The sequence below is a fragment of the Python bivittatus genome, unplaced genomic scaffold, assembly GCF_059951505.1.
Source record: "Python bivittatus isolate LINGU-HERP-01145 unplaced genomic scaffold, Pbiv_v1 ctg000020_np1212, whole genome shotgun sequence".
Taxonomy (NCBI): Eukaryota; Metazoa; Chordata; class Lepidosauria; order Squamata; family Pythonidae; genus Python; species Python bivittatus.
The window spans coordinates 13,671,217-13,697,696 of NW_028277030.1; the positions used below are offsets into that span (position 1 = coordinate 13,671,217).

A 26,480-nucleotide genomic window follows, 5' to 3' on the forward strand; every position below is an offset into this window, starting at 1 on the left:
GTACATCATGGAGTTTTATTGGTTTTGGGATAAGCACTGGAGATTTATTAACCGTGGTTTCTAGTTCAGCGTGTTATGTAAATTGTGTTAGCCGTTCGGTTTGTAGGACCTTGCGAGGCTACTTGAAATGTCTCACCCTGTTTTTCATAATATTTACTCAAATGTAAATGTATACTGTAGTAGGGGGCTTATTCCCAGATCAGTATATATTATACTTGTGTCACTGGGTTTCCATGGTATACTGAATTACCCAGTGGTTGGATTCACCATACTGAATCATCAACTAACCACCCTGGCTGGGTTTATGCAAGCTAGCCAAACACATTTTAGCCTAATGTGGGTGTTCTGTTTTTCAGAGAAAGACATCTTCTTACCCCGTAAACTATTATTTGATTTGGACTTGATGTCCTGTTTGTCCTCATGTGTTAGAATGTATAAATCTTACTGCTTATTGTGTGACTCCAGTCCATCATGGTTTTTCTGTAAACCTTGGTTAAATAAATCATAGCTCAGTCCAGTATGCGCATCTAGTCAAGGAGTTCAACAAAATAGACAAAAGAAAGACTAATAAAGTATTAAACATTTTCATTACATAAGGGCAAGTATTAATTTCTATTTTTGAATATTTAAAACACCTGCTTGCATAATTCAATTGAAATGCGTTAATTTCAAAAATTATGGCCTTTTCCAAGCAATAACCTACTGGATCTGACGAAGTAAACACCGATAAATATTTCAAAAAGATTTTAACGGGGACAGATAACTCATGGGTCAAATCCCTCCAATCTGGCACATCTGTTTCTGTTTACTTGCCCTTCTCTGCTTGAGGTGCTGCTCCACTTAAACCGAGGTCTTTAATATACATAAGAACATATGCGTGTCTTTTAATGAATCATTAATCTATTCCATAGTAGTGGGAAATACTGTCAGATTAATAAAAGGCATCTGTGATTAACAATAGGGAACGTTTGGGACTAATCCTAAATTCACGCCTCCATTCAAATTAAATGTTCTCCCCCTTGTGGTTTTTCCGGTTAATTGCAATAGCCGATACGCCGCTCCGTATGAAAGAGGACGTTTTTTTCTGCATTTCCGCTTCGCCTGAACTACAACTGCCAGGATGCATCGAGACCTCGACTTAGCCGTAGGTCTTTTTTTTTTTAATCTTGCGGTGTATCTTGGGATTTGTAGTCTCAGACTTTCGGTTCCATTTCCGGAAGGGCTGAAGAGTGAAAGCTTGAAGGGCACAAGGACCGTCCAGTTCTAGAGCGTTTTGCATTCCCGTGCTGCAACGCAAAAGAGAGGTATTGGGCGGGAATGCATTTTCGGGAAAGGGTGGGTGACAATTATTTTTTTCTCTCAGGGGGAAAAAGTAGGAGCACCTGCATCTCATCCCAAAAGGAAAACGGGGTGCTAAGGAATGAACGGGAAGTTAAGTAATTCTTCCTTATTAAATTCCGGGGTTGGGAAACAATTGCAGACACTTCCCTCCTCCTCCTCCTCCCAACTTTTGGAATCCGATCGTACAGCATTTTAAAGTAGTCGGATGAAAGCTGACTTATTTAGATGAATTCTCTTCTTTGATGTAACTATCAAGATGCTAAAGTGGACTACTTATTCCCAATTACTGACCCGCAGGACAATTCATTAGATTCATTTTTACTGAAACTTACGCTTACATATGTTTTCACACAAATAAGGAGCTGGGAATAAATAACCTCTTCAACTCCGTCTAGAAATTTTGGGCATAGATGGTGAATGGTACGCTGGAATTTTTAATTTTTTTTTTTTAATTTGGCTCAGCTTTTTAGCTGAAATCTTGAACCTAAATCCTAGTTGTTCAGTGAAAGTAACCATCAGAGATAGGAAAGGATGGTCAGGGAAATTAGTTGTGCTGGATCAGGAGACTCCTTCCGATGTTTTCCCATTATTTAAAAGTATGACACATCGTGTAATAAGTAACTATTCACTGTTTGCTCTTAGACTTCATGACAAGCAGCTCAAAACAAAACATCACCCTCCATTGGCCGGGAATTCATAATGGCATTTATCTCTTTATGTGGGACTATCTTCCCATTGTTTCCCAAAGGAGCAGGATGGCCTAAATAATTTTCTTTCTCCTCTCCTGTACATGTGATCCTAAAACAAAAATGCAGCTTAAGACACACTGACACTAAGTAGAGATTTTGAGGCTAGATTTTGTTCGTCTTACCCAATATGTTAATTTCATCACAGTGACACATAAACATTAAAACCAGGCTATGTGAGTATAGCTCAGAGAGCAGGATCTCTGTTTCATACTGAAGAATGTACGGAAAGTATGAGAAAGATTTTCCTTTGATGGACCCAGTGAGTCTGTTTCTCTGAGATCATGATGCTTGCTGTTTAATTTTTGTTGAATAAATGAAAAAAATAATTAACTTTTCTATTTACTTTTTGTTTCCTGTAATTACTAGACCATTTTTCAGGATACAGAATCTGTCACAGAGCAGATTACAGCATGCTTTACAGTGTAAAAGTCCATCTAAGTGACAGTACCCAACTAACCAAGACTGAGCTCCAAAAACTAAATAGGATCAGATCTGCTTAATATTTGAATGGGAGACCATCAGGATATACCAGAACTATAGATCAGAGCATGAAAGTAAAAAAACAAATGGGAAGAAGGCAATGGCAACTACAAAAACAACATGGACTTGTAGTCACCAAAAGTAAAGCTTGATTCAGAGGAGATTTTACTATACAAAATAAATAAGCAAGCTATAAAAACCTCAGATGAAATCACAGTGTGTTAAGCTTAACCAAAAGCAGCTTGAACAAAAGCTTAAAATTCTCTTAATGGCCCAGTCAATGTCATGTCACTTGCCAATATTCCACTCTCCTTGTTCGATGACATAGCTCAGCTTCAAGGCCCACCCTAGACACAGTTGAATAGATGCAGCAGTTTTTCAGATAGCTGGTTTGAGGAGTCCCTACTTGCAATCTGAAATGGTGCAACCCAGATAACAGTCAATATGTCATTCAGCCCTAGGCCTGATATTAACCCTGGGTGTTTCAGAGCAAGTGTATCCTCCACATTTGGAGACAGTAGGAGGGATGAGCACATGAGCTCTACCCCCACATTGTTCTTGTGGCTCTCCAAGTGTAAACAACAACTGTCTGCAACAAGATGTCTCTTCTATGTGTGGAAGCTGGCTACTTGATTTAAAATTCTGCCCAGTTAGCTTCTGAACTAGATGGAGCACCCCTCCGGATAAAGCAAGCGATCTGCTAAAGACTCCCATCCTTTACTCCCATGTAGAATGCCTAATGAGTCATCTAATTGCTGACTAAAGATGAAGAGAAACTTTGGAGGTAGCCAAATGTTGAAATTAGCTACATGATAATTTATTTCTTTATTGGTATAATTTGAATATTTAACATGACAAAATGAAATAATTACAAATAATCTAGTATCCAAAAGTCAAAGCGAGTGAGATTATTGCCTTGCTTGGCTTCTCGTGTTCATAATCGGTCACTTGTCATTTCCAGTTACTAGTAATAGATATTGAAATAACTGGGGGTGTGCTGTTTTGGGTAAGGAAGTATGTGTGTGTGTATACATGCACATATCTTAAAACATTTTGATATCTCCTTATTTCCTCAGAATGGCATTTGCTAACTTCTAGAGGAAGCCATTTTGATCCTGAGGAATTGTTTTTTTTAATATGACGTTTTAAGCAAGCAGAACGTCTTTCCAGGTGCAAAATAGAGTCACTTTAATGCAAATCAATAAATCCACATGTAGAAGCAGACTTCTGTGCAGTGCACATTATTTGCTGGGTCAGAAGCAATAGTAAAACATGTAGTTTTTCCCATGTAGGTATCCTCTATGCATGCTATATTATATTTAATGTCCACCTGCCTTCCTGCACAACCCATCTCACATCAATGCAGTGGATTAGATCCAGACTTGGTGTTCTTAAATGGAAGTACTCCTTTCACCCAATGAACTTTTTGGTAGAAGAAGTGAGGGGTTTTCTCTCTGTGCCCCAGAGGCCTCTGGAGCTGATCATGGGGGAGAGGTATGAGATGAAGGGGAGAATCTGTGAAGTTCGTCTTGATCTGCAGAATAATTCAACTAGCCAAAATCCACACTGAGGAAGACCAGGTTCAACTTCTGTTTATATGCTTATATGTTTATAATTAATTTCCTCCCCAATAAAAATATGCTGATTTAAATAATTGAATTAAATTCGTTTCCAAATTGGTGTATAATTTCTGAGCAGGAAGACATATACTAATTATTTTGCTGTAACAATTATATACATATAATTATGTATTATTCTCCCTTTGAAGTCAGTTGGGTGTAAAATGTTTTAACTATATATAGATTGTACTTTAAATATGCATGTTAATTTTTATAAATTAGCCTCCTCTCTAATACTGTTCTTCAGCAAAAAAAAGTCTTAATTGTAATAGACGATTCATAAGTGTATACATGTTTTACATAAAAAGCAGATTTTATTTTAAATCAAGGGGTTTTTTTAGTTTTTGTTTGAAGTGCAGTCCCATGCGTGTTAACTTAGAAAGTGGTCTCATTGAGTTCAATAGGACTTAGTTCCAGATACATGGGTATAGAATTGCAGCTTAATGTAATTGATTTTTTAAAATTAACATTTACATTTTAAATAGGCTGGAGAGATAGAGTGATGTGGTGATCTACTGCTCTGTAAACAGTCTGCTCAGCTTGTGCTGGCCAGGTTGGAAGGGGTATTTTTTCTTCTTTTTTCCCCTGTTGGAAAATTTGTTTAGTTTCCCTATACCTTTAACAAAGAGAAAATTTTCTTACTAGGCTAGCAAAGGTAACAGTCTAGATCTGGCAGCTGTCATGGCAGTTTTGGATCCAGCACGTGCAAGCCAGCACCAATCTAATTCTGAAATGTCCATTTTTGGCTTATTTTTGAAATCACTAGCAGGAGAACTTTTTGCAGATGGGCAGGGCAGCGATTCTGATTCAAAATGCAAAATGTTGTTCAAAGCACCTGTAGGTGCATACGTAACACCTGCTGGAAACCTTAACCCAGTGTTGTCCAAACTTGGCCACTTTAAGATGAGTGGACTTCAACTCCCAGAATTCCCCAGCCAGCCATGTTGGCTGGGGAATTTTGGGAGTTGAAGTCCACTCATCTTAAAGTGGCCAAGTTTGGACAACACTGTCTTAACCTGAGATGTGTCTTTCTCCCAGACAGTGCTGCTATTGAGGGCAGTCATGCAAACCCAGGAAAAGATAAAGATGCTTTAAGGTGGTCCCAGCAGGTGCTGTGTGGACATCTGTGCATCACAAATCACATTTTGCCCTTTGAATCAAGATTGCAGCACAGCCCTAGTTTGTAGCATCTTTCTGCTCACAGAATGCTTTATTGGTGCAGCAGAAACTTTTGCCACAGTTTATTTCCCCCCATTAAACCTTTCAGCAATCAAAGGGGGTGGGGGATATAGGATACCAGTGGAAGCCTTGTTTTCATTTAGATGGGAAAATTCTGTGGGCCTTAACATTTTAAACTATACATTGCAATTCATGTCCCTGAATGTCCATTATGACCAAATTACCCAGTTTCCAAAAATCTTCACCTGAAAGTTCCCAGGGAGAAGGATGCAAGACCACACTTCCTGATATGCCAGGCTTCTGTGCTGTGTTCTCAGAGCATTGTGAGCACTGAAGCCCAGCATATTTGGCAGGCACTAAGTTGAAGTAGGCAGCTTTACACTATATTTCTCGTTTGCAAAAGAAAGAAGATATGTTCTGAGGAGTGGTGCAGAATATCTTTCCTAGTCAAATGACTGTAGCCCAGTATAGTTCTGGTTATTCATCATGAGAGACCTGATTTGGCCTTTTATGCGTAATGTTGCAGCATAAGTCACCTGTTGTCATTAATGTCTTTAGAAGCAAGTCTTCCCAATATTTATGGCACTTATTTCTGAGAGAAAGAATATTGTTAGTATCATCAAACTATCAAAATACGAACTTGTTATATAATATGATGATGATGATGATGATGATGATGATGATGATGATCTGAGTGATATCATTTGATTAAGTAGAACATGCTCAAACATCTCAACTTCTTTGCATAGGTAGTGACCTGCACATGGGCCTTAGAAACATTTGGAAGAACTACCGAGTTTTCATCGTTACAGGAGTTGGCATGGTACTGATACATTGGGGCTGGTATAAAATGAAGTCCAATCCCCTTTTTCAACCAAAGAGAGAGGACTTTTTTGAAGAGTCTGACATTGTGAGATATGTGCTGGATCAGGAGAAAGAAAATAAAGAGAAATAGTTGTACACTGCTGCAGAATGATTAAAAGGTAAGTTCCTGTGGCAGCAAAAATACAACCATTCAGCCAACCTAAATCAAAGGAAATGTTGATGAACAGGTCTGATCTCTTTCATTTCCCACACTCTGTTCTTATGGAATTTATGCTTCTTTCTGCAGAACTGCAGTCTGGAGCCTCTCTGTAGATGCCGTAATAATGGTCCACAATAGATAGCCCTTAGTGTCAAATCATAAGCTAGCCTTCCTAACATAGGCATAAATGTCAACATCGCAACTTCTGGGAGTAAATCCTAAGACTAAGAAGTGAATTGGCAAGCAGACAGCTAAGGATCTGCTTTGCTGGCCTGGCACAGGATTTTCCCTTGGAAAATGAGGATTATTTTTGTTACTATGTTAAAACTGAGCTGAACCAGGGGCTTTCTGATCTGGAGATGTTGCCTCTGCCAGGAACTCATTAATTGGCCTTAAGCCATCTGTTCTCTCTGAATCTCATCCCCTTCTCAGAGCAAAAATACAATGCAATATAGAATTGTGGGAAGGAGCTTTAAAACATAGAATTTTAAATACTCAAAATGGGTACAAATGTAAGATAATATGTTGTAATTTGCAGTGCTGTGGCCAGGATCCCATTATAAGATTAGGCAAGAATCCTATAGGAAGAAACAACCCCAATATTGATGGTCTTCCTTTTTCTCTGTGAAAATTAGATAGTTTGATATCCCATGGCAATGTTTTAGCCTCATTAAAGCAGAGATGGGTAACTGGATTCCTTGAGAATCTGACTGCATTTTCTTTTCCATGATCTCTTTATAATGGTTGTGGCCATAAACTGAACATGGATTTGACATATTCTCTCTCCCTACTCCCTCTCCTCCTCCTCTCTCTCTCTCTCTTTCTCTCTCTCTCACACACACACACACATAAATATATATGCATCAATTATGCATATTCAGTGTACTTTCCCAGCTGGTTGAATTTATCAGCTGTATCATTTTTCATCAGTCCACAATTTTTGTACATGTAGCAGAACCAGGTTCGAGCAATATTGTGCCTGTGATGCAGAGCAGCTGCAGTTCATCTGTTACTTGGCAGAGCTTTTACAAATGCAGCTTTTGAGCATCATTAATAACAGCACACACTCTGAACTCATTAAAGCAAAATTTGTATCTATGCCCTTGTTCAAAATAATGTTTTTTTCTTAACCCGCCTGTGTCTGTAAGCTTCAGTGATTATTTTCCTTTACTAATAAATTAAATGCCCTTGATGACCCAGATCCCATTCTTACCCGGGACCTATCTGCAATGCTGTAATCTTCTATCACCATATGGTGTTTTGAAAACCACAGTCTAACATCAAGAAAAGACAGAATATTCCATGACATATAGGACATTTATCATGCATATGTCACCCATACATTGTGGTCCCTTATGTATGGGCTTTTTAATTCCAGGTTAGAATGACACTTAGGCCTTCTGGCACTACGTGGATACCTCAGTTGGTTTTGAGTGTCCTTTTCACTGCCTGTGCTTGAACGGTTTCCAGGTTTATACTGGTGCTCAGGCTTATGTTATAACAGATACCTGTAGGCAGTTGCACTATTTATTTCATTCTGATTGCAAAAGCTGAAGCCTTCTCCCCAACCCACCAAAATTTAGATTTTCCTGCCAAGGACTCCTGGGGCAGTTATTGGAAAACAATGTGTGAAACATCTGGCACAGAATTAGTCAGTCAAAAAAAACCCCAAAACATTCATGGAGAAGAATCTTGCCTTTCATAATTTCTCTTTAGCTTGTTAAACCTGTAGTTTTCCCTCAAAAAGGACATTTCATGTACCTGAAAATTGTATCATTCAGTTGCATACCCTAAGATCATTTATCTAGAATGTGGCTATAACCTTTTTATTATATATGCTGTTCTTTAATACAATGAAATCTGGAGTTTCTTACATTTGACACATATCTTTTCCAATAAAGCTTGAATTAATGTCAAATATGTGAAAATATTTTAAATATCACTAATCTGCTTAGAAGGAGTTGCCTTGATAAGATTTGAGCTGAGAAAATGTGTAAACATACCACTTTCATCTGTATACCTCAAAACCTAGAAGAAATAAATCTCTGTATACAATCAAAGTTTGAGTGCTTTATTGGCAAAAATCCTTGACTGCCCACAGTTAGTGGTATTTTTTCTGCATTATGCTTATATAAGAGATTATGGTGCAGTAATATGAGTTGGCAAATTGTTTCAGTGTTTTCAACCATGCAGAATATTCAGTCTATGATTATACCATAATTTTCAGATATGGCTTGTTGTTTGCCAACAGTTTTCACTGAAATAAGTTGTCTTAATAAATGTATACTTTTTGATTATAGTATTATGAAATTTCTGTTCTTTTCTTATTATAGGTATATCTCCCTTATTTATTATAGATCTCCATTGGCAAAAGAGATGAAAGGCAGCTGGCGTAGTAGGAATTGGCTGCCCATGCTGGATTTTTATTCATTGGTGCCAATGTTGGGATTTACCATCTACAAAAAGCAGCAAAGCTTTCTGCCAAACTGGGCATGGAAATTAACTCAGAAGATCTTGTTGAATGAAGCAGCTTTGGCAATCATCACATTGATCACGCCGTTTAACGTCAGATAGGTGCTATTACATCCCTTTGTTGTGTCATTGTCTGCAAAGAAAACCCAAGGTCTTGCATGCCTATGTATAATGATGATTAAAAACTATTTTGTAGAAATGGAATGCTTCTAAACCTTGACTGGAATTTTCTCTGGAAAGATGTCTCGCACTGATGTTAAAAAGCCTTCCCTCTGCACCACTGGGCCTTTAACTAAGGAGATGATTAGCCAGGCTGTCTCGGCATTTAGTAAAATAATGAGGTCCTGCTACGGCCCAACAGGAAGGCTTAAACAATTTCACAATGGCACGGGAGGTTATGTTCGTATTTCATCACAATCTTCGGTTTTGCTCAGTAGCCTTTGTGTCACTCTTCCAGTCTTAAAGCTTCTGGTAGCCTCTGTGCAGAATCACCTTGCACTCTTCAGGGATAGTGGCTTATTTACAGCAATTTTTTGCTGCAGCTTGCTTGAAAAATATCAAAGCCTGAATGTTGCTCCATGTACTTTCATTAAAATCAGCAAGCATGTTTTGAGCCTGTGCATCGACTACCTTTCATCTGAAACCTGTGGTTGCCGAATACCAGTGGATTTCAGTAGTTCTAAGCTTCTCCTTAGCCTAGTGCGCAGTATCATATTGAGCAAACGGGCCTGCATGCTTAGCAGAAAGGAAGCTGATCATATCAGCATATTGGTGTTAAAGGCCTTTCTGCTTACCATCCCCCAAAACACGGATTCCGGTGCTGTGCTAGGAAAATGCCTTTACATACCTGTAAAAAATAAGAGAGTTATGGATTCTACTATATATCCTGGACTTTTAATTGAAATGCCAGAATTGTATCTGACACTGCCTTTGAAAAGAACTGCTTCAGGCCTGATCAGAGTGGCACTTTTTGGCATGTCTATGTCAGGAGATTTGTCTCATGCGGGAGAAGGAGCCATAATTATCCACCACGGAGTTTCTCCAGAAGCCGAAATGTTAGATCAGTTGCTCAATGTAGGCAGGCAAGTAATAACTGATGGTGTTGGTCTTGTGATATGCCAGAAGGTCATCCACCCAACCTTGAAGCAGTATTTAAAGGAGAACAATATTGTTGCTGTCGAGAGAGTTGGAATAAGAATGATGGAGCCCTTGAAGGAAATGACAGGTAAAGAATAAGCTTTCAGACATGGTAACTTCATGATATGTTCCACAAGAAAATGGGATGTGGCAAGCCATAAGCAGGAATCTTTTCTGTGTCAATTGTCTAGCTGTCCTCGGTTAAATTCCAAGCGCTAGACTGTTAATTGAGCAATATTCAGATGTTTGATCTATGTCTAACCTCATCCCATTTATTTATTTATTTATTTGTTTGTTTGTTTGTTTATTAAATGTAAATGGCCGCCCATCTCATATGCATGACTCTAGGTGGTTAATGGTTAAAAACATAATAAACAACCAAGTTTAAAACAACACAGATAACATAAAATAACATAGCAGCTAAGAACACTCAGTTAACACAACTCAGACCGAGAAATGGGCTCATCACACTCTCAGGGCCCCAGGCTTGATGGCAAAGCCAGGTTTTCAGTGGAAGGCCAGCAGGGTTGGGGCAAGTCTAATCTCTAGGGGTGGGGGGATGATGTTCCAGAGGGTGGATGCCATTGCAGAAAAGAGTCTCTTCCTGGGCCCCACCAGATAGCACTCTCTTGTGAACAGGATCTGGAGCATGCCTTTCCTGCCGGATCTCACAGAATGGGTAGACACCAAATATTCTGCAACTGTTGCAGACCTCAGCTTTCTTAATTAGAGCTCCTGTGAACAGTTGCTTGAAAATGAGTAGAACCTACCCTGATTTTTATCCCAAGAGATAAACCCTGTTAAAGCAAGATGTCCTATCACAGCCTTCTATTTACATTAATCCATGTGAAGCTCCCTAGAAAACGTCAGACCTCCTATTTTAGAAGAACAGACAATGGACTACAGTTCACAAATCACAATGGTTGGGTTCACACAGCACACTAAGCTAAAATCAATGTTGTTTCCCTTTGTTTCCTTCCCTTATCATAGGCAACACTATAGAAACATTCCTGATTTATATTATTTGTGTTATTAAAATAGCAGACATACAGCTTCATTGAATAATTCAATTGAAATGACTTATCTCTGTAAAAAAATATCCAGGATTTAAAGGATATCAGTTTATTAACATAAATAGCATCAAAGTCAATCTGGTTAGAACTTAGAATCTGAATCACAATCATATTTCCACAAAATGTAATTGCTTTCAGCAACATTAAGAATCTATGGTTTGGAGTACTGTCTAATTACTATGCTCTTCTGCAGCTCAAACTGGGCATTTTTGACATACTTTAGCCACAACATTGCACACAGCTAAGGCAGAATTAAAATTGGTTCCATATGATGTACAGTGAAGTTAATTGAATCACTATGTTTCGGCCTTTTTGATGATCCAGCTTTCACAGTCATATTTACATCTAGGAAAACCATGGTCTTGACAACAGGTATCTTTGTTGCCAGTATGATATTTGTACATTCTATGTTTTGTCTAGACCTATCATTGTCTTCTCATGTAACAGATGTCTCTTTTTTCATGACTGTATTCACCATTTGAACCTAGGAAGATTAAAGCTTGTTTCAACTTCTACCTGTTTGCATAGGGTTGGCATTGCCTGTTGACATAATTTTTCTTTGTTTTTGATATTCAGGAGCAAATAATGTTTTGCACATTCTTTTTTCACTTACAAGAGATTCCTTAAACCCTTCTCACTTCTGACCATCGGCATACCAAAGATTACTGATGTTTTTCTCAGGAGTTTAATTCCAATTCCTATTTCTTCTAGTTTAGTATATCTCATGTAAGTTAAATAAGGTGACAACCTATAACCTTGGATTACTTCTTACCCAGTTTGGACCATTTAGTTGTTCCATATTCTATTATAATTGTTGCTTCCTGGTGATTGTACAATTTCTTCAATAGGTAGATATGGTAACCCAGAGCACCTATGTTTTTAAGGGCTTTACACATAAAAAGCCCTGTATAATCAATAAATCAAAACTGGATGTCTGTTTGAAACTCCCTTGCCTTTTCCATTATCCATCAGATGTTAGCAGTGAACCCAGCTAGTACATCCAGCAATTCTCATCTCATGTATTGTTGAAGTCTGGATAGCAAAATCCTAAATATTATCTTAGTAGCCTGTTAGAGAAGTGCAATTGTTTGGTACTTTGAGCATTCTTTAATACTGTCCCATTTTTTATATTGTATTACAAATTTTTTCCAATCCCTTAGCTCTGCTGTGTTTTCCATACCACTTTACAAACAACAGGTAACACTTGTAAGATTTTAAACAGTTCAGATCATATTTCATAAACTCCTGTGTCTTTGCTATTAGAAGTATTTTCTAAAGACTATTTAACTTCACTTTCCAAAATGTTTGACTAGTTTAGTGGGTAAACTTTTGTATCTTTCATCAGTTTGGGGAACTATTTGTCACCTTCTCTATATTCATACCACCTCTTCTTAATATCTTTTTTCTCCAGCAGAACCTTTCCTTCTTCATCTTTTATGTCTACCTTTTCATATATGTTCATCTTGATTTCTGTAATGTTCTTAAATAATTCTCAGTGCATCAGTGGACAGCAATTTGCCTTCTTTTGCTCGCATTTCAGAATGTTTTTGTTTCATCTTTAATGAAGTCAAGAATTTCATCACAAGAGTTTTTCAGGCATTCTATGTATCTAATCCATGAAATCTATTCTTTACCTTGAGCTCGTAATTCTACAGAATATTGCTGAAGTCATATCTTGTAGTTTTAATTATTTGTCTTCTGTAGTTTAAGGTGTAATTTAGCAAGGAGGAGTCTATGATCTGAGCTGCACTCAGCACCAGGTCTTGTTTTTACTAAATGAATAGAGCTGCTCCATTTGTGTTTGCAGAATATATAGTCAGCTTGATTTCACTGTTATCCATCCATTGATGTCCATGTGTGTAGTTGTCTTTAAAATTGTTGGAAGAAGTTATTTGCTACACTGAGTTTTATTGGCAGCATTCTCTTTCCTGGTTCATTTTGTACAGTGAGGCCAATTTTTCTCTTATTCCAGAATCTCTTAGCCTTTCAGTTTTAGCATGGTATGATAAAGTTAAGGTTAATGGAGATTTTAAGAATCATTATATTAGCAATACCACATTGAGAATATGGAACAGATAAAAATCCAGACTATGCCCAAAAATGCCTTTATGGGTCTCAGCACAAGAAGCATTTTACAGGAAAGAAACAGTAGGTAAAGAAAAATGGTTAACTTATCGAGAGCTGTTAGAACAGTTACATGGAGAATGTAAGATGAAATCAAGAGAGCAGTTGACTGCTGTGGTTCAATCATTCTTGTATGCACAGTTAAGAGAAAGATTTAAGATAATAGGACATTTGGAATTGAGCAGCAGAAAACAGAAGTTGAAGTTGAACTATGTACAAATGATGAACATGTAATTGCTAAAAGATATAAACATTTATTGAAATTTGAAATGGAAGAACAACAAATGAAAGAATGTTTGATAAAATGGGCTAAGAACTTTGGACACAATATACTGATGGAACAGTGGTAAAACAGGTGTTTAAAAGGATTGAACTTTACATTATGTTATAACTGAAAAGAGAATGTTTATAAAATGATGTACCTTTTATATGACTCCATAAAAATTGTCTAGAATGTATAAAGATACTTCAAATATATGTTGGAAATGTGGACAACATGAAAGGTCATTTTATCATGCTTGGTGGACTTGTAAAAAAAATCCAAAAATTTCTGAGTTCAAATACATACTGTATAATGACACAAAGAATTTTAAAGACCAACTTTCAACAAACCAGAAAGTTTGTTGCTGGGATTAATGGAAAGTCAATTAGAAAAGGACCACGGAAGATTATTTTTATATATGATTACTGCTACAAGACTATTATATGAGAAAAATGGAAAGATTCTGAAATACCCACAATAGAGGGGTGGTTGGGGAAGATGACAGAAATAGTAGAGATGGCAAAATTAACTTGTTTGATTAGAGAACAACAACTGCATTTATCAGTGACTGGAAACCCCTTATGGACTTTTTGTTGAAAAAAGAGAAAAATGAACTTGTGATTTATGCGTTTGAAGCTTAGAAAGGATCGCTTATGGAAAGAAGGAAATTATGATGTAACCTTAGAGAGAGAGTAAAATATAAATGCATTTATAACTGCTGTCAAAAAGATTGGAAGCCACTTCTTTATAATCTTTTCTTTTCTTTTTCTTTTTCTATTTTCTTTCTTATTCACTATTCTTCCTTATTTTCTTTGTTTCTTTTCTAATATTTGTATTTTTCTCTTGTTAAAAATTTCTTCAATAAAAATTATATTTTTAAAAAAAGGCTTTCAGTTTTAGCATTCCAGTGGTCTGTGGTGTGTGACTTTTTTTTGGGGGGGGTGTGGTCTTGAACACTGACCCATCATTTTCAAGGAGAACATAAGGAATCACTTTGAAGTAAATCCTGACCCCCATTGGTGGGAACCAGGAGAACTGCATAGTGAAATCAAAGAGGTTGTCAGGGATGAACGTGAACGGAGACTGCCAAAGACCAAGAAACAGAAGAAAGCAAACTGGACGTGAAAACAAACTGGAATTTGCCAAGAAGACAAGAAAAGCCAAAGCCAAGAAATATAAAGATCTCAGGAAGGAACCTAACAAAGAACTTCAGAGAGCTGTTAGAAGAGACAAAAAGCAGCATTATGACATCTATAAAGACATCAAAGATGGAAAAAGACATGGAAAAAGAAGAACAGTGTTCCAAAGGGTCTCTGAACTCAGAAGGCGGTTCCAATCTCAAATTGTATGCTAAAGAACATCAATGAACAGATAATGACTGATTCAGATTGTATGTACATTGTTGCAATTCTGTGCAAATATATTTATTTGGAATCATGTTTTAACTGGCGAAAGACAAATATTTATAATTATTAGATCAAAGTGCTTTAATCTAATAATTATAAATAATTGCTTTATTTTTAATTGGGTTGTAATAGTGTATTGTTCATAGTGCCCTACTAAGGTTGTCTCTGCCTTTAAAGCGCTTGAGGCAAGGATCGCTCAGCCTGCCTTGTTCTGCCCTTTCTTGGAAGCTCTAGAAGCCTTTACAGGAAATGGAGTAAAGCCCCGAAGATGAAAATGATTGTGCATTCAACTTTCCTGTAATAGAATAATATCAAAATCACTTAAATGTTGAGTAAAAGAAATATCATTGCACTTATTAAACCAACCAGCAACATTCTAGGAAATTGTTTTCAGAATGGAGTGCTTAGGGTTATATTCTGAAAGTAGTCAGTCTTCAACATGAATGTGATTTAGTATTGACCGCAAAACAGTCCCCCCGCCCCCCCGCCCATCCCAATCCCCTAAGTTGGTCCAGAAGGATACCGTGATGGGTGGTATTGAAAGGCACTGAGAGGTCCAGGATGGATGCACCACCCCATCCCTTGTTCTCCAGAGGTCATCCACAAACACAAGCAATGCCATCTCAGTACTATGACCTGGCCTGAATCCTGGCTGAAAAGGATCCATATAATATGCTTATTCCAGGGTTTCTTGGAGCTGAGTGCCTACCACCCTCTCAACAACCTTCCCTAAGAAGGGAGGGTTGGAGACTGGGTGAAAGTTGTCCAAAACAGTTGGGTCCAAGGATAGTCTCTTGAGAAGGGAGCAAACCACCACCTCCTTCAAGGCAGGCAGAACCACCTTCACCCACAAAGAGGCATTAACCTCCCCTTGGGTCCAACCACATGCCACCTCCTGGGAGGCCTTGACCAGCCAGAAGGGCTGTGGGTCCAGAGCACGGGTGGCAGAGCTCCCAGCTGTAAGGACCCTGTCTACCTCCTCAGGACCAAGTGGCTGAAACTCCATCCAAATAATTGGGTAAAAATGTGCCTCAGTCACTTCAGTAGGACCTGCCCAGCCAGAGTCCAACGCAGAGCAAATCCAAATGACTTTATTCAACAGATGTCTAGGATAATCCTCACAGTGACCCCGCAAGATTTTCCCCAATCCCTCCTTACCAGGGAGGGACCTAGTCACCTGAAACAGGGTTGCTGGCCAGCTATCTGGGGACACAATAAGAGTGGAAAAGTAAGCTCATTTCACCGCTCTTATTGCCGCATAATAAAGACTCTCATCTGTGTTCAGTTAGATTCACTCCTTGTGTTCCTCCAGCAGTGTTCTATGTATCTTCTGCACAGTTTCATCTCCCAGAGCTCCTCCATAAACCAGGGAGCTCTACGGGATCCATGAACACAGAAAATCCAGACAAATGTGATCCATTCCAAGGCTCTGGTGGCATGCTCATTCCAAGCTGCCACCAAGGTCTCAGTTGAACCATGCACCAGCACTTCAGGAATAACCCCAAGTCCCCTCTGAAGCCCCAGTGGGTCCATCCAGGACCTGGGGCAGGCTGATCAAACAGACCCTCCCTGCAGCGTGGTGCAGGTACAGAGAACTCTGGGGCTGAAAGCAAATAATCTGTCCATGGCAAGGCACTGATGTTAACATCTCCCAACCCAAGATCACCTTGCCACTGCCCCAAGACAAAAACCAGATCTAAAGTGTGACCACTGCTGTGAGTTGGGCCTTTAATAAGCTGGGTCAGGTTCATGGTTGCCATGAACTCCCAAGCCACCTCTGGCTCCAGACCCAGAGAAGGCAGGCTTAAGTCCCCCAAGCCATCAGTCTAGGGAACTCCACCACCTACTCACCCACAGAGTCAGGGAGCTCAGGCAGGAATGCTGCTACACTACAGGGAGCGAAGTAGGCAAGCAGCAGACTCAACCGATCCTTATGGCCCAATTTTATAAACTGGCTCTCACATCTGGCTACGTCTGGGGCAGCAGCCCTAAAGGCCACCAGAAACTTTTGGATGACAACAGTCACACCCCCACCCCTACCCTGGAGTTTTGGCTGATGCTAGACTCAAAACCCTAAAGGGCACATTCGAAGAGAGGACCCCCACATACAAAGCCCAACCAGGTTTCAGTAATACATACCAGGTTAGCCCTCTCATCCATGATTAAATAAGGTTTATTACTGTCTGACCTGGCATTCAGCAGCAGCAGCCAGAGTCCAGGGCCACAGAAGTCTGGAGACTAGGTCTTGGAGCTGAGCAGAGGGAGCCGGAATGTGACACCAATAGTAAACACTGAGGTTGCCTTCCCCAAGATTTAATATTGAATAATGTGGGTCCATTTATCTACCATATTTATCTGAAAGGAAGATGACCCTAAAGTTAAAATGATTTCCATCCCATCCCCTTCAAAGAAAGATTAGAAATCATCTAGATTAGACAAATTGATAGCCTATATGATTCTCCCACTAATTAACTAGATATAGACATATGGATATCTGAAAGTACTCATTAACAGTACTTTTAGATATACATATTATTATGGATAAGGTTGATACTTCATTGTCTGTAAATTGATCTGATCTTTTTATTAGAATATTTAAGCCCTTGGCCATCACTGAGGCATCTTAGGGCAATGAATCTTACAAATTAAGTTACGTGCTTCTTTCCTGAAATTATACCTTCACAATCTAAACTTTCATTTTTGTAGCTTGCAGATGGTAGCTCTATTAATTATAAGGTTTGTCCAAATTACTTGCCTCTATTTCTTGACCCAGAACATCTAAAAGCATATAAGCCTTGCAGAATGTCTGTTTTGATCCCAACTAGCAGGGACATCTAAAACAGGCTTCTCTGTTTATGGGATAATACATGCCTTTATTTTCCTTAATTGATTAGGTTCTCAGCCAATACCTTCTTTACAATTCCTGTCTCCTGCTTGTTATGGCCATCTGAAGGACTTACAGGCTCAATGTTTTGACTCAAAATGGTTCTTGCATCTAATTCCTGATGAGCCAGTTGTCTGCAGTTTGCTACTCTGTAATAGGAATGAAACAGCGTGGGATGAACTAAAGGTAAACTCTCTCTATATCTTGTAGAAGACAGTAGAAGAGGCATGTTGCTAGAAGGTTAGCTGCTTGGATAGCTCTCTTTACATGAAACCAATAATGACCTAAGACCATTAAACACTTGTGGAAGTCAGGGTTGTACTGCAAGTAAGAAGTTTAAGGCATTCTTTAACAAATAACCAAAATGGGCCAGAGCTGGCAAGTTGGTTAACGAGAGGCAAGGTGATTTAGGGAAGACATGCCAGGAAGACAGACACAATCTACAGGCAAGGATGTAATTAGTATAAAGTTTGGAGAAAAATGTCATTGTCAAGAGCTTCCTCTCTTTCTTGTCAAGTGAAGTGAAGTGAAGCCATGGGTGTCACTGTAGGCCTCTTTTAGTCTCTTCTCATATATTGTGAAAATATAAATAAAGAGGGTGAGGATCAGGAACGTGATCTTAGGGGCTTCTTTGGTGGGACAGAAAGGTAGAATAAAAATATAATAATAAAATACTTGGACAATATTGAACAAGTTGATATTTGGCATAGTGTTTAGGAACTGAGTATAATTATTTGTTGCTGTGGGGTAAAAGTTCCAGTATTCTGTCAGAGAGGAGCTGATAAAATGAAACTGAGAGGCATTAAACTGTGTCTCTTGATTTACAGCTGTTGCTTTTTATGAGCATTTTAAGGAAATTATCATAATAACTATATTGGCACAGGAATCTTCTCAAGAAAAAAAATAGCACTCTTTTTTTTTGGCCAAAGCTTAGGTGATAAGAAAAAAAATAGAAATAATAAATGAGGCTTTGCGAATAGTCTATAAATAGGCTAAATTCCATTGAGATTAACTCTGGGTTTGTTTAAATTAAGAGATTATTGGTCTAGTTCCTAGAAGTTAATGGGGTCTCCATATCACATGCTGAGTGCAATTGTCTCAACAGAGTAATGACAAAAGGAAGATATTATAGAACTCTGCTGAGAAAAAGAGTAGAGTAATTTTGAGGGTCAAGAAATCACCCCCATGTCTGAAAGGTAGTTAATTGATGCCGAAAGGATAGGAAGGGAGAAGAAAAACAACCTTTTGCAGTCTGGTACAGGTTTACTCAAAAGTAAGCCTTTTTTAATCATAGAAGGACATAACTGTTACTGTGCACAGCTTTATCTGACTAATGGTTTGGGTGCATCGTTCCATAATCTGGAAGTGCTGCAGGCAGTCGTATCACAATTTATGCCATGGCAATGTTTGCAATGTTCCTGATCATCACACCTAGTAAACATGAATGGGACATAATCTGGGATCTGTTCCAGCCTAGCTTTACTTCTGGGAAAAGGATGGGAGAAGGAAGATGGAAAGCTGTTTCGGAAATTTCTCTTTGATTACATACTGCTACATGCCAGTCAGCAGCCAGTTACCAAGATTATAGCTTTAAATTAAAATAATCTGTTGTGAGATTTCATAAAGAAGCATGTTGACATAGGACAAAAAAGATGGCAAATGATTTTTGTGGCTGTTTAAATGCTGATTGAAAGGAAAGAAAGTAAAAAAGAGCTAAAGTTTTGAAATGAATTTACTCAAAGAAACTGGAGCTGCTTAAACCAACGATCCTGTCCACTTTACTGAGAAGGAAGCCCTGTTGACAGAGCTGGGCAGGTTCGTGCAACTGTCTCCCAATCTTATTGCCAGGAGGCCAATCTTAACTTCCGGGGGGGCTGTTCCACAGAGTTGGGTCACAACAAGGAAACACTAGATCTTCAAGCTCACTTCAGTATGGGGGATACTCATTATCCCCAGCCAAAAGAGGCGAATTGGATAGGTCGGTTCTGTTTGGAGAACATGATCCTGCAAGTCCTAAAGTCAACCTAACCATATAGGTTAAAGGGTAAAGCCAACATTTTGAATTGCACCCCAATTGGAAGCCAGTGCAGCTCCAGCAATCTAGGCTGTAATGATTCTCACTGCCAGCGAATGGGCCACTGCATTCCACACAAATTGCATGGTCTTCAAAGGTAGCGCCACGTGGAGCACATTACAGCAGGCTATCCTGGTGGTGATCAGAGCATGAGTCACCATTTCCAGGTCCTGTTTTTGCCTTCTGTACCGCTTGTCATATTTGCAACATAGAGTTTCCAGTGCAGCTTTAGATCTTTAGTTTTGTTCTTGTTGCAGTTTTGATTGTTTTGATTCAATGCAAAGAATCCTTATGGATAATCCAAACATTTCTCTTTTGATTGTGATAGTTGGTTATTCATAATAAAGATATTATTCTGCTGTTTATTTTTACTTAATCTTCTAATTCACAGATGTGGCAATTGGCATTTTTTAACTGGTGCACCTTTTTTAAACAAATAATTTCATTAAAATAATGAGTACAGGTAGTCCTGATTTAGTGACTGCCTCATTTAGTGACCGTTTGCTGTTACAGCAGTGATGAAAAAATAATTTTATGACCAATCCTCACATTAGTGATCTTTGCAGGTCTGTAAAGCAAAGGAAAGCTGAAGTAAGATCGTAAGCACAGTCGCAGTTTCACTTAGTGACCGCTTCACTTAAGAACCGAGTTGCCAGTCCCAATTGTGGTTGCTTAACAAGGATAACCTGTATAGTTTGCTAAGTATTTAAATGTGTTACGTTAGTTGACTTGCAATCTGCATAAAAGCAGACTGAAATACATTGAACATTGTCTGGGCATTGCTAAAACTAATGATAAATTCAGAGCATTCATATCCAAAGTATTGGTTTGAGCGATGCAAAATAATCAGAACTTGAACAATGCAAAAAGTCAGTAATATTAAATAACAGTAACAAAATAGTCTAAGAATATTAAAAATGCTATTACTTCTGTTTGTTCCTTGTACTTCTTAGCCTCAAAATGGCCAACGAATAATGTCTTATTAATGGAGAAATACATTATTGTGAAACTGAGTAGAAAATGCCAGTTGCCATAAGCCACCTGTCATTTAGCTGACTGCCATAAAGGTTTTGATCCAGGAGAACTAGATGCAGTTTATCATTCCATTATAAAATATAGTCTATGTTAATCTGTAGTGTTACTGAGCAGATAAAATGGGATAAGTACTATACCCACTAACCAGAACTCCTTTGCAGAAAGGGAGGATAAATTAATTATTTTCTATTGCGTTTGGAGGGGAAAATATCAGCTTCTATAATAAAAGTATTTGGGTTTTTGTTTCCTCTGCAGCTTGCTTGTCAAACTGCAGAACATGTTTTGCAGTTAACAGTCAAAGATCCGTGGATTTTGCTGGGTGGAGGCTGTACCGAAACACATGTGTCCTCCTACATAAAGCACAAGGTTTGAGAGTTTCATGGGGGATATTTAAAACTGTTTAAGGCTCTTCAGTGTATAATGTTTATGAGCACAGATGAAACACCTAAGACCAGATATATTATACCAAATGTAATACACTTAAATCTCTTCATATTTGTGTGTTTATATTAATTTGAATATAATTATATAATTAATATTAAGGCTGTGGATAAAGCCAGGAAAAGGTAAAGACATTGTTGAATCAAGCTTTATTCCTAATGACTTCATGTTCATTTAGTTTTCTGAGCAACAATGCAGAAATGATTTGCCATTGCCTTTTTCTGGGTTCTGTTCTGTTCTGTTTTGTTTTTTATTCCCAGTTTAGCTTGGCTTTAGGCCTTGGGATCTCCTGGTGGTCTCCCATCCAATATTAATCAAGTCTGGCCCTGCTGTTTTTTTCAGGATCAGCCAATTATGGCTAGGTGTTGCCACCTGCTGTTAGGCAGAGGAAAAGGATGCAGAGGTAGAGGAAATTGTTCACAGTGTATTTCTTTCCTTTTTGCGGGGGGGCTCAAAATCACTTGACCTATGTTGAAAAACCAGTACAGCCCAAAGATGCCAATTTGCTCCTTGACTGTGCCCTTGATCCCTGCACAATTCTTTTCCAGCAATAATATTAATCTGAGATTGTATGATAGAAAACATTATTTGGGAGTATTTGTTCTGTAGCGTCCTAATACTGTACAGAGACCTCAATCATCTATTCATTTTCCAGACAATGAATCTGACTCATTCAAGAGGACTTATTTTGAATCAACATTTATAGGGTTTGGCATTTACCTGGGAGTTTAACTCATAAACCACAGTGGGTCTTCCTTCCAGGTAATCTTAAACTGAGCTATAATGCAGCAAAGTAGGCTAGTGAGTAACAACAACTTTCATTTTCTCCCTCTCTGTTCTAGAGTTGGAGTGTAACAGAGAGCACCTTGGAAGATCTATGCTGTTCTTCGGAGGAGTTCCACTTAGTAACTGACTGTTTTTGCCACTCGCTGGAATCCATCGCTCGCTCTCTGGAGCATGACAGTGGTGATGTTCTCATTGATACCCATTGGGGTCATTCGTGGTCTATTCCACCTAACATTCCTAGCGACTCCGATTGGTCAGATTTTGTTCAAAAGTGTGGGTGCGGCCTTTGCAGTAAACAGGAAGGCCTCAACTGGAAGATGTTAAATTGTTGCTCTGTTTCTTTCCTTCCCCAAAATTGTGTTCACGAGTCCTGTGTAACCTCTGCTGACAATCTTGTCCTGGATTGTTTTGCGGCAAAAAGGAATGGTCTGCAAGTTGCAGTGGAGACAGCCCATCTCATTTTAGATCTGTCACATATAATTGAAGATCATAATTAGTTCCGCGTGTGTATCCCGCAAGCGTTATGTATTTGCTGGCATTTCTGGGCCTCTTTCCAACCACATCTCCTTGAAACTTCTGAGAAAGCTGTAACAAACATTGGAATTCTCAAGGTCAAGATTAGTGTCTCCCACCAGTCTATAGCTGGAAGGGAAAAGCAGGGCCTTCTGCGTCACTGACCCCGAGAGAAGCATTTGCACATATGCTCGTATCTTTAGGGTGCCACAGTTACAAAGGAGAATATCGGTTGCAAAGATGGCATTCAGTCATTTCTTGATGTAAAATAGATATTTTGGACCTTTTTTTTTTTTTTTTTTGCATGTTTGATGTTTTAAAAAAAGGCATGTGCTGCTGAAAACATTTATGCACATATGTGACATTTTTTGCTGGGATACATGACCGCTGCTTGTCCAGGATATGAAAAGTGGAAGACTGTGACTAAACAAAATCTTATTGTACAGATAATAGCAGCAGAAATTATTTTAGCCACTTTACTAAATGGTGGTACCAATGTTAAGCTCACCACTTAAAACATCATATATTGGTTATGCATATAATAGGTTAATTACAGTATTTAAAGATTGTGAAGTGAAACATAATTGAAATCTAATTAATCTATTTTTCAAAAGACAGAACAGTCCAAATTGTAAAACAAATCTTGTTTCATTCTTAATTTAAGAATTGTTTAATTTAAAACTGGTTTAATTCTGATAGATTGTTATAGATTCAAAATATTTTTCAAGAGTACAAAAAAAAATTAACTGTTACTAGCATCAGCTAAATCAGTTATATTTCGTGAACAAAAGTGTTTCTCCTCTCTTTCCTGTTACCTTTATTAATTTAATTGGAGTGATGTAATATAGGATTATTTTGTTACCTACTTTTCACCTTCCAGAAAACAGAAAAAAGTAAAAAATGTGAGGTTCTTTCCTGTTGGCTTCTTTGAGTTAGCTATTTTAGATCTAGTAATGCTACAAGTTTTAAGTAAGTTTCTAAAGAAGTAATCCTATATATATTGTTAATTTCCTCCTCTAGCGTATAACATACCGTAACTGAAACATGGATTTTTTTTGTTCTCCTCCTTCCATTTAATAGATCAAAACTGTTCCATACCTAAATGGTTGTGAGAATGGACTGGCCCTGCCTGTTTACAATATAGAGCAGTTCTTTCAGTCTTTGAACTGAGAATATCCTCAGGGTGCGGTAAAAAAAAGTCAAGGCGATGGCCATGGTAGTTTTTACCACACCCTGCATACATCCCTGCTTTGAATAGTGAATGGCCGTATTGTTGCCTGACACTAATGGTGAAAAAATATTTATATAGACACACAGATCTCTCATTTTGTTACTCTCTTCTTCATTATTAGTTACAAAAGTTGCAGGTGATCCTGAAAGTGAGCTGTGAATTCTTGCCTATGTTTTTACACTCACTTTTGTTACTACTTTTCCTCATGAGTTGTTCAAACTTGAACATCATTTTGTAATCTTGAGTGGTCTAATAAAGACATTGCCTCAGATGGATCTTTGATTATGACTTTATGTGCTTGATCAGCTATGTTTTTAATATCATCTTTCTAAAAGAAGAACTAAAAAAATTGCATTTTGTTTAAAATTGAAATAAAGAAGTCACTGATTTTAATATGTGCTATATAAGAAGATATATGGATATAAATCCAGATCCACGCTCCAACTGCTTGAAATCTGAGCCATGGTTCTCATTCCCAAGAACACTTCAGAGGTATCTCTCAAATGATGCTTAGTTTCCACATGTCAACTACACCTGTAATCAAAGCAGCTTTTGAAACCAAATCAAAATCAGAGGGAAACAGAAAATCCTACTTAGCATAACCAAGTCTTAAGCAAGGCTAATGTTATTCTGAATTTGTGCTAACTGGAATATAATTTCTATAGCTGAGTCTTTTTTTAAGAGTACTTCTTTATTTCAATTAAATTCTTGACTAGTTAACTGGTATCTGTATTTTGGAGATACTGTGTACAAAACAGTATACAGTGGTACCTCGGGTCACGAACGCTTCTGTTCACGACCAATTCGGGTCACGAACAGCACCGTTCACAAAATTTTGCTTCCATTCGCGAACTCCGCATCAGGTGACGAACAGGATCCGCGGCCATTTTCCCTGCCGTGACACGTGGTCGTGGCTTCCTGTAGGGAGGGGGACTCTCCCTCCAAACAATAACCGCCTCCCCACCCGCCTTCCTGTCCTCCACGCCTCAAGCAAGGTTAGTGTTCTCTCTCTTCCTAGTGTACTGTACTGTACTTTGTGTCATATTTTTGTGGTTTAAAAAAATAAATACATATGGTTCAGAACGGATTAACCGTATTTACATTGAACCTTATGGGAAAATTTGATTCAGGTCGCGACCAAAATCAGTTGGCAACCAAATTCGTAGGGGTCAGAACGGATTAACCATATTTACATTGAACCTTATGGGAAAATTTGATTCGGGTCGCGACCAATTCGGGTTGCGACCAGAGTCGCGGAACGAATTAAGTTCGTGACCCGAGGTACCACTGTATTGGAATATTCTAATAAATATTCACTTGGTCAGTTCAACAGATATGCCATACCATCTGGTAGCAATAAATTGATGCCAAGTACAACTTTGCTTAATAAAACAAAATCAACAGATTAGTATGGAATGTGTTAAATCCGTGAGTTGACTTTATTTTTGAGTTTTGCTCTCCTTAAGGCAGGCTTGATGAATGCACACAGTTTTGGTTTTGATCTATAAATTTAAAAATAATACTGTTATTAAGCAATTTTTCTGGAGTATAGAAAATCGCATTCATATCTACATGGTGAGCAAGATGTCTTGACAAAGCAATGAAGAGGGCTGATCCACATAAAGCTGGATGGGATGGTAGTCATCAAGAAGGCTTTCAAATTCATTATGGTTAAATTAAAGCATAGCACAAGTCAGGGAATGAAGAAAAGAAGCAGGGCTGTATACATCTTTTTCAAAATGGGGTTTCTACCTCAAGCTTATTTTTCCCCCAAACTACTGAATGTTTATTGAATATTAATAAAAGCAAATCAAACAGTCATCAGCTAGCACAACATGTTTGAGGAGTTATTATTCTAGTTGACTATAGCGAAATCTGATTTTTGAGAATATAATCTTGGGGGGGGGTTCCCCCCCAAAATGATGAGTCAAGCTAACAGTTCAGATAGTATCACTGATTTGCAAGCTAGTTTATCTTTAATTCAGAACTGGAGATTGCCTTTTAGCCCAATGAAATTCAGCATTGTTCACCTGTTTTATGAATGCTGCTAGAGGTACCACTGAGTTAAGTGGAACTTACTCTCAGCTCATTAGGCATACAACAGTAGTCATATATAGGGACTGATGCTGTGTGCTGTTGTGCGTGAGTATGCATGCTGACATATTGAACACCAACATTTACCACCCCTCTAGTGTTTTGGATAAAAGCTTTCCCTGCTTAACAGTGCCACTTACAAATATCCTACTTATTAAGAAGTTCATATTGCAAGGTATATGCTACTTCCAGAATGAAATGTAACTCTGAGCAACTCTATTTGGTTTGATCATCCAAAATAACACTAAAGTGGTTGGATTTTTACTTTGCACATTCCTGTCTCCCCACCAAGGTCAGCCAACTCTTGTTGAGACTCACATCTCCTCCCACCCAGTTGCTTCATTTTCAGCCCACATGGGAAAAGTTGTTTCCAATCGTTTTCCCCATAAACTAAGTCTGAATTAGTCATACTAAGTATCTTTATTTTTTGTTTCTTTCCATTTGTACAAAGGATGCAATTGTAAGATGTCAAACTGAAACATATAATTAAACAGTGATCTTTCTAGCACTTCTGTCTCTCTCAATTTCCCTGACCCTACAATTTTGGTGGCAAGCA

The 26,480-nt window shown here is 38.3% G+C and overlaps 3 protein-coding genes across 5 annotated transcripts; all 3 read left to right on the forward strand.

Annotated features, from left to right (window-relative positions):
• Positions 1–1,180: 1,180 nt before the first annotated feature.
• On the forward strand, positions 1,181–8,883 carry LOC148216988 (uncharacterized). Of its 3 annotated transcripts, none has more exons than XM_088134588.1 (3): positions 1,181–1,304; positions 6,118–6,351; positions 8,750–8,883. In XM_088134588.1, exon 2 carries the CDS (start codon positions 6,132–6,134, stop codon positions 6,321–6,323), a length of 192 nt encoding a protein of 63 aa, XP_087990714.1. In that variant the 5' UTR covers positions 1,181–1,304; positions 6,118–6,131; the 3' UTR covers positions 6,324–6,351; positions 8,750–8,883. The 3 variants fall into 3 exon arrangements, with proteins under 3 accessions (XP_087990714.1, XP_087990699.1, XP_087990707.1); XM_088134573.1 differs by having other exon boundaries at positions 8,726–8,862; XM_088134581.1 differs by having other exon boundaries at positions 1,207–1,335; positions 8,726–8,862.
• Positions 6,341–8,917, forward strand: LOC148216989 (uncharacterized). The gene is given in 3 exon segments (XM_088149989.1): positions 6,341–6,351; positions 8,726–8,799; positions 8,802–8,917. Coding segments are annotated over 3 exon segments (201 nt in total).
• A 187-nt stretch (positions 8,918–9,104) lies between these two features.
• MKKS (MKKS centrosomal shuttling protein) lies at positions 9,105–25,649 on the forward strand. Its single transcript, XM_007426799.4, has 4 exons — positions 9,105–10,089; positions 17,761–17,936; positions 21,115–21,225; positions 22,143–25,649. Exons 1-4 carry the CDS (start codon positions 9,105–9,107, stop codon positions 22,581–22,583), a joined length of 1,713 nt encoding a protein of 570 aa, XP_007426861.1. The 3' UTR covers positions 22,584–25,649.
• Positions 25,650–26,480: the final 831 nt, after the last annotated feature.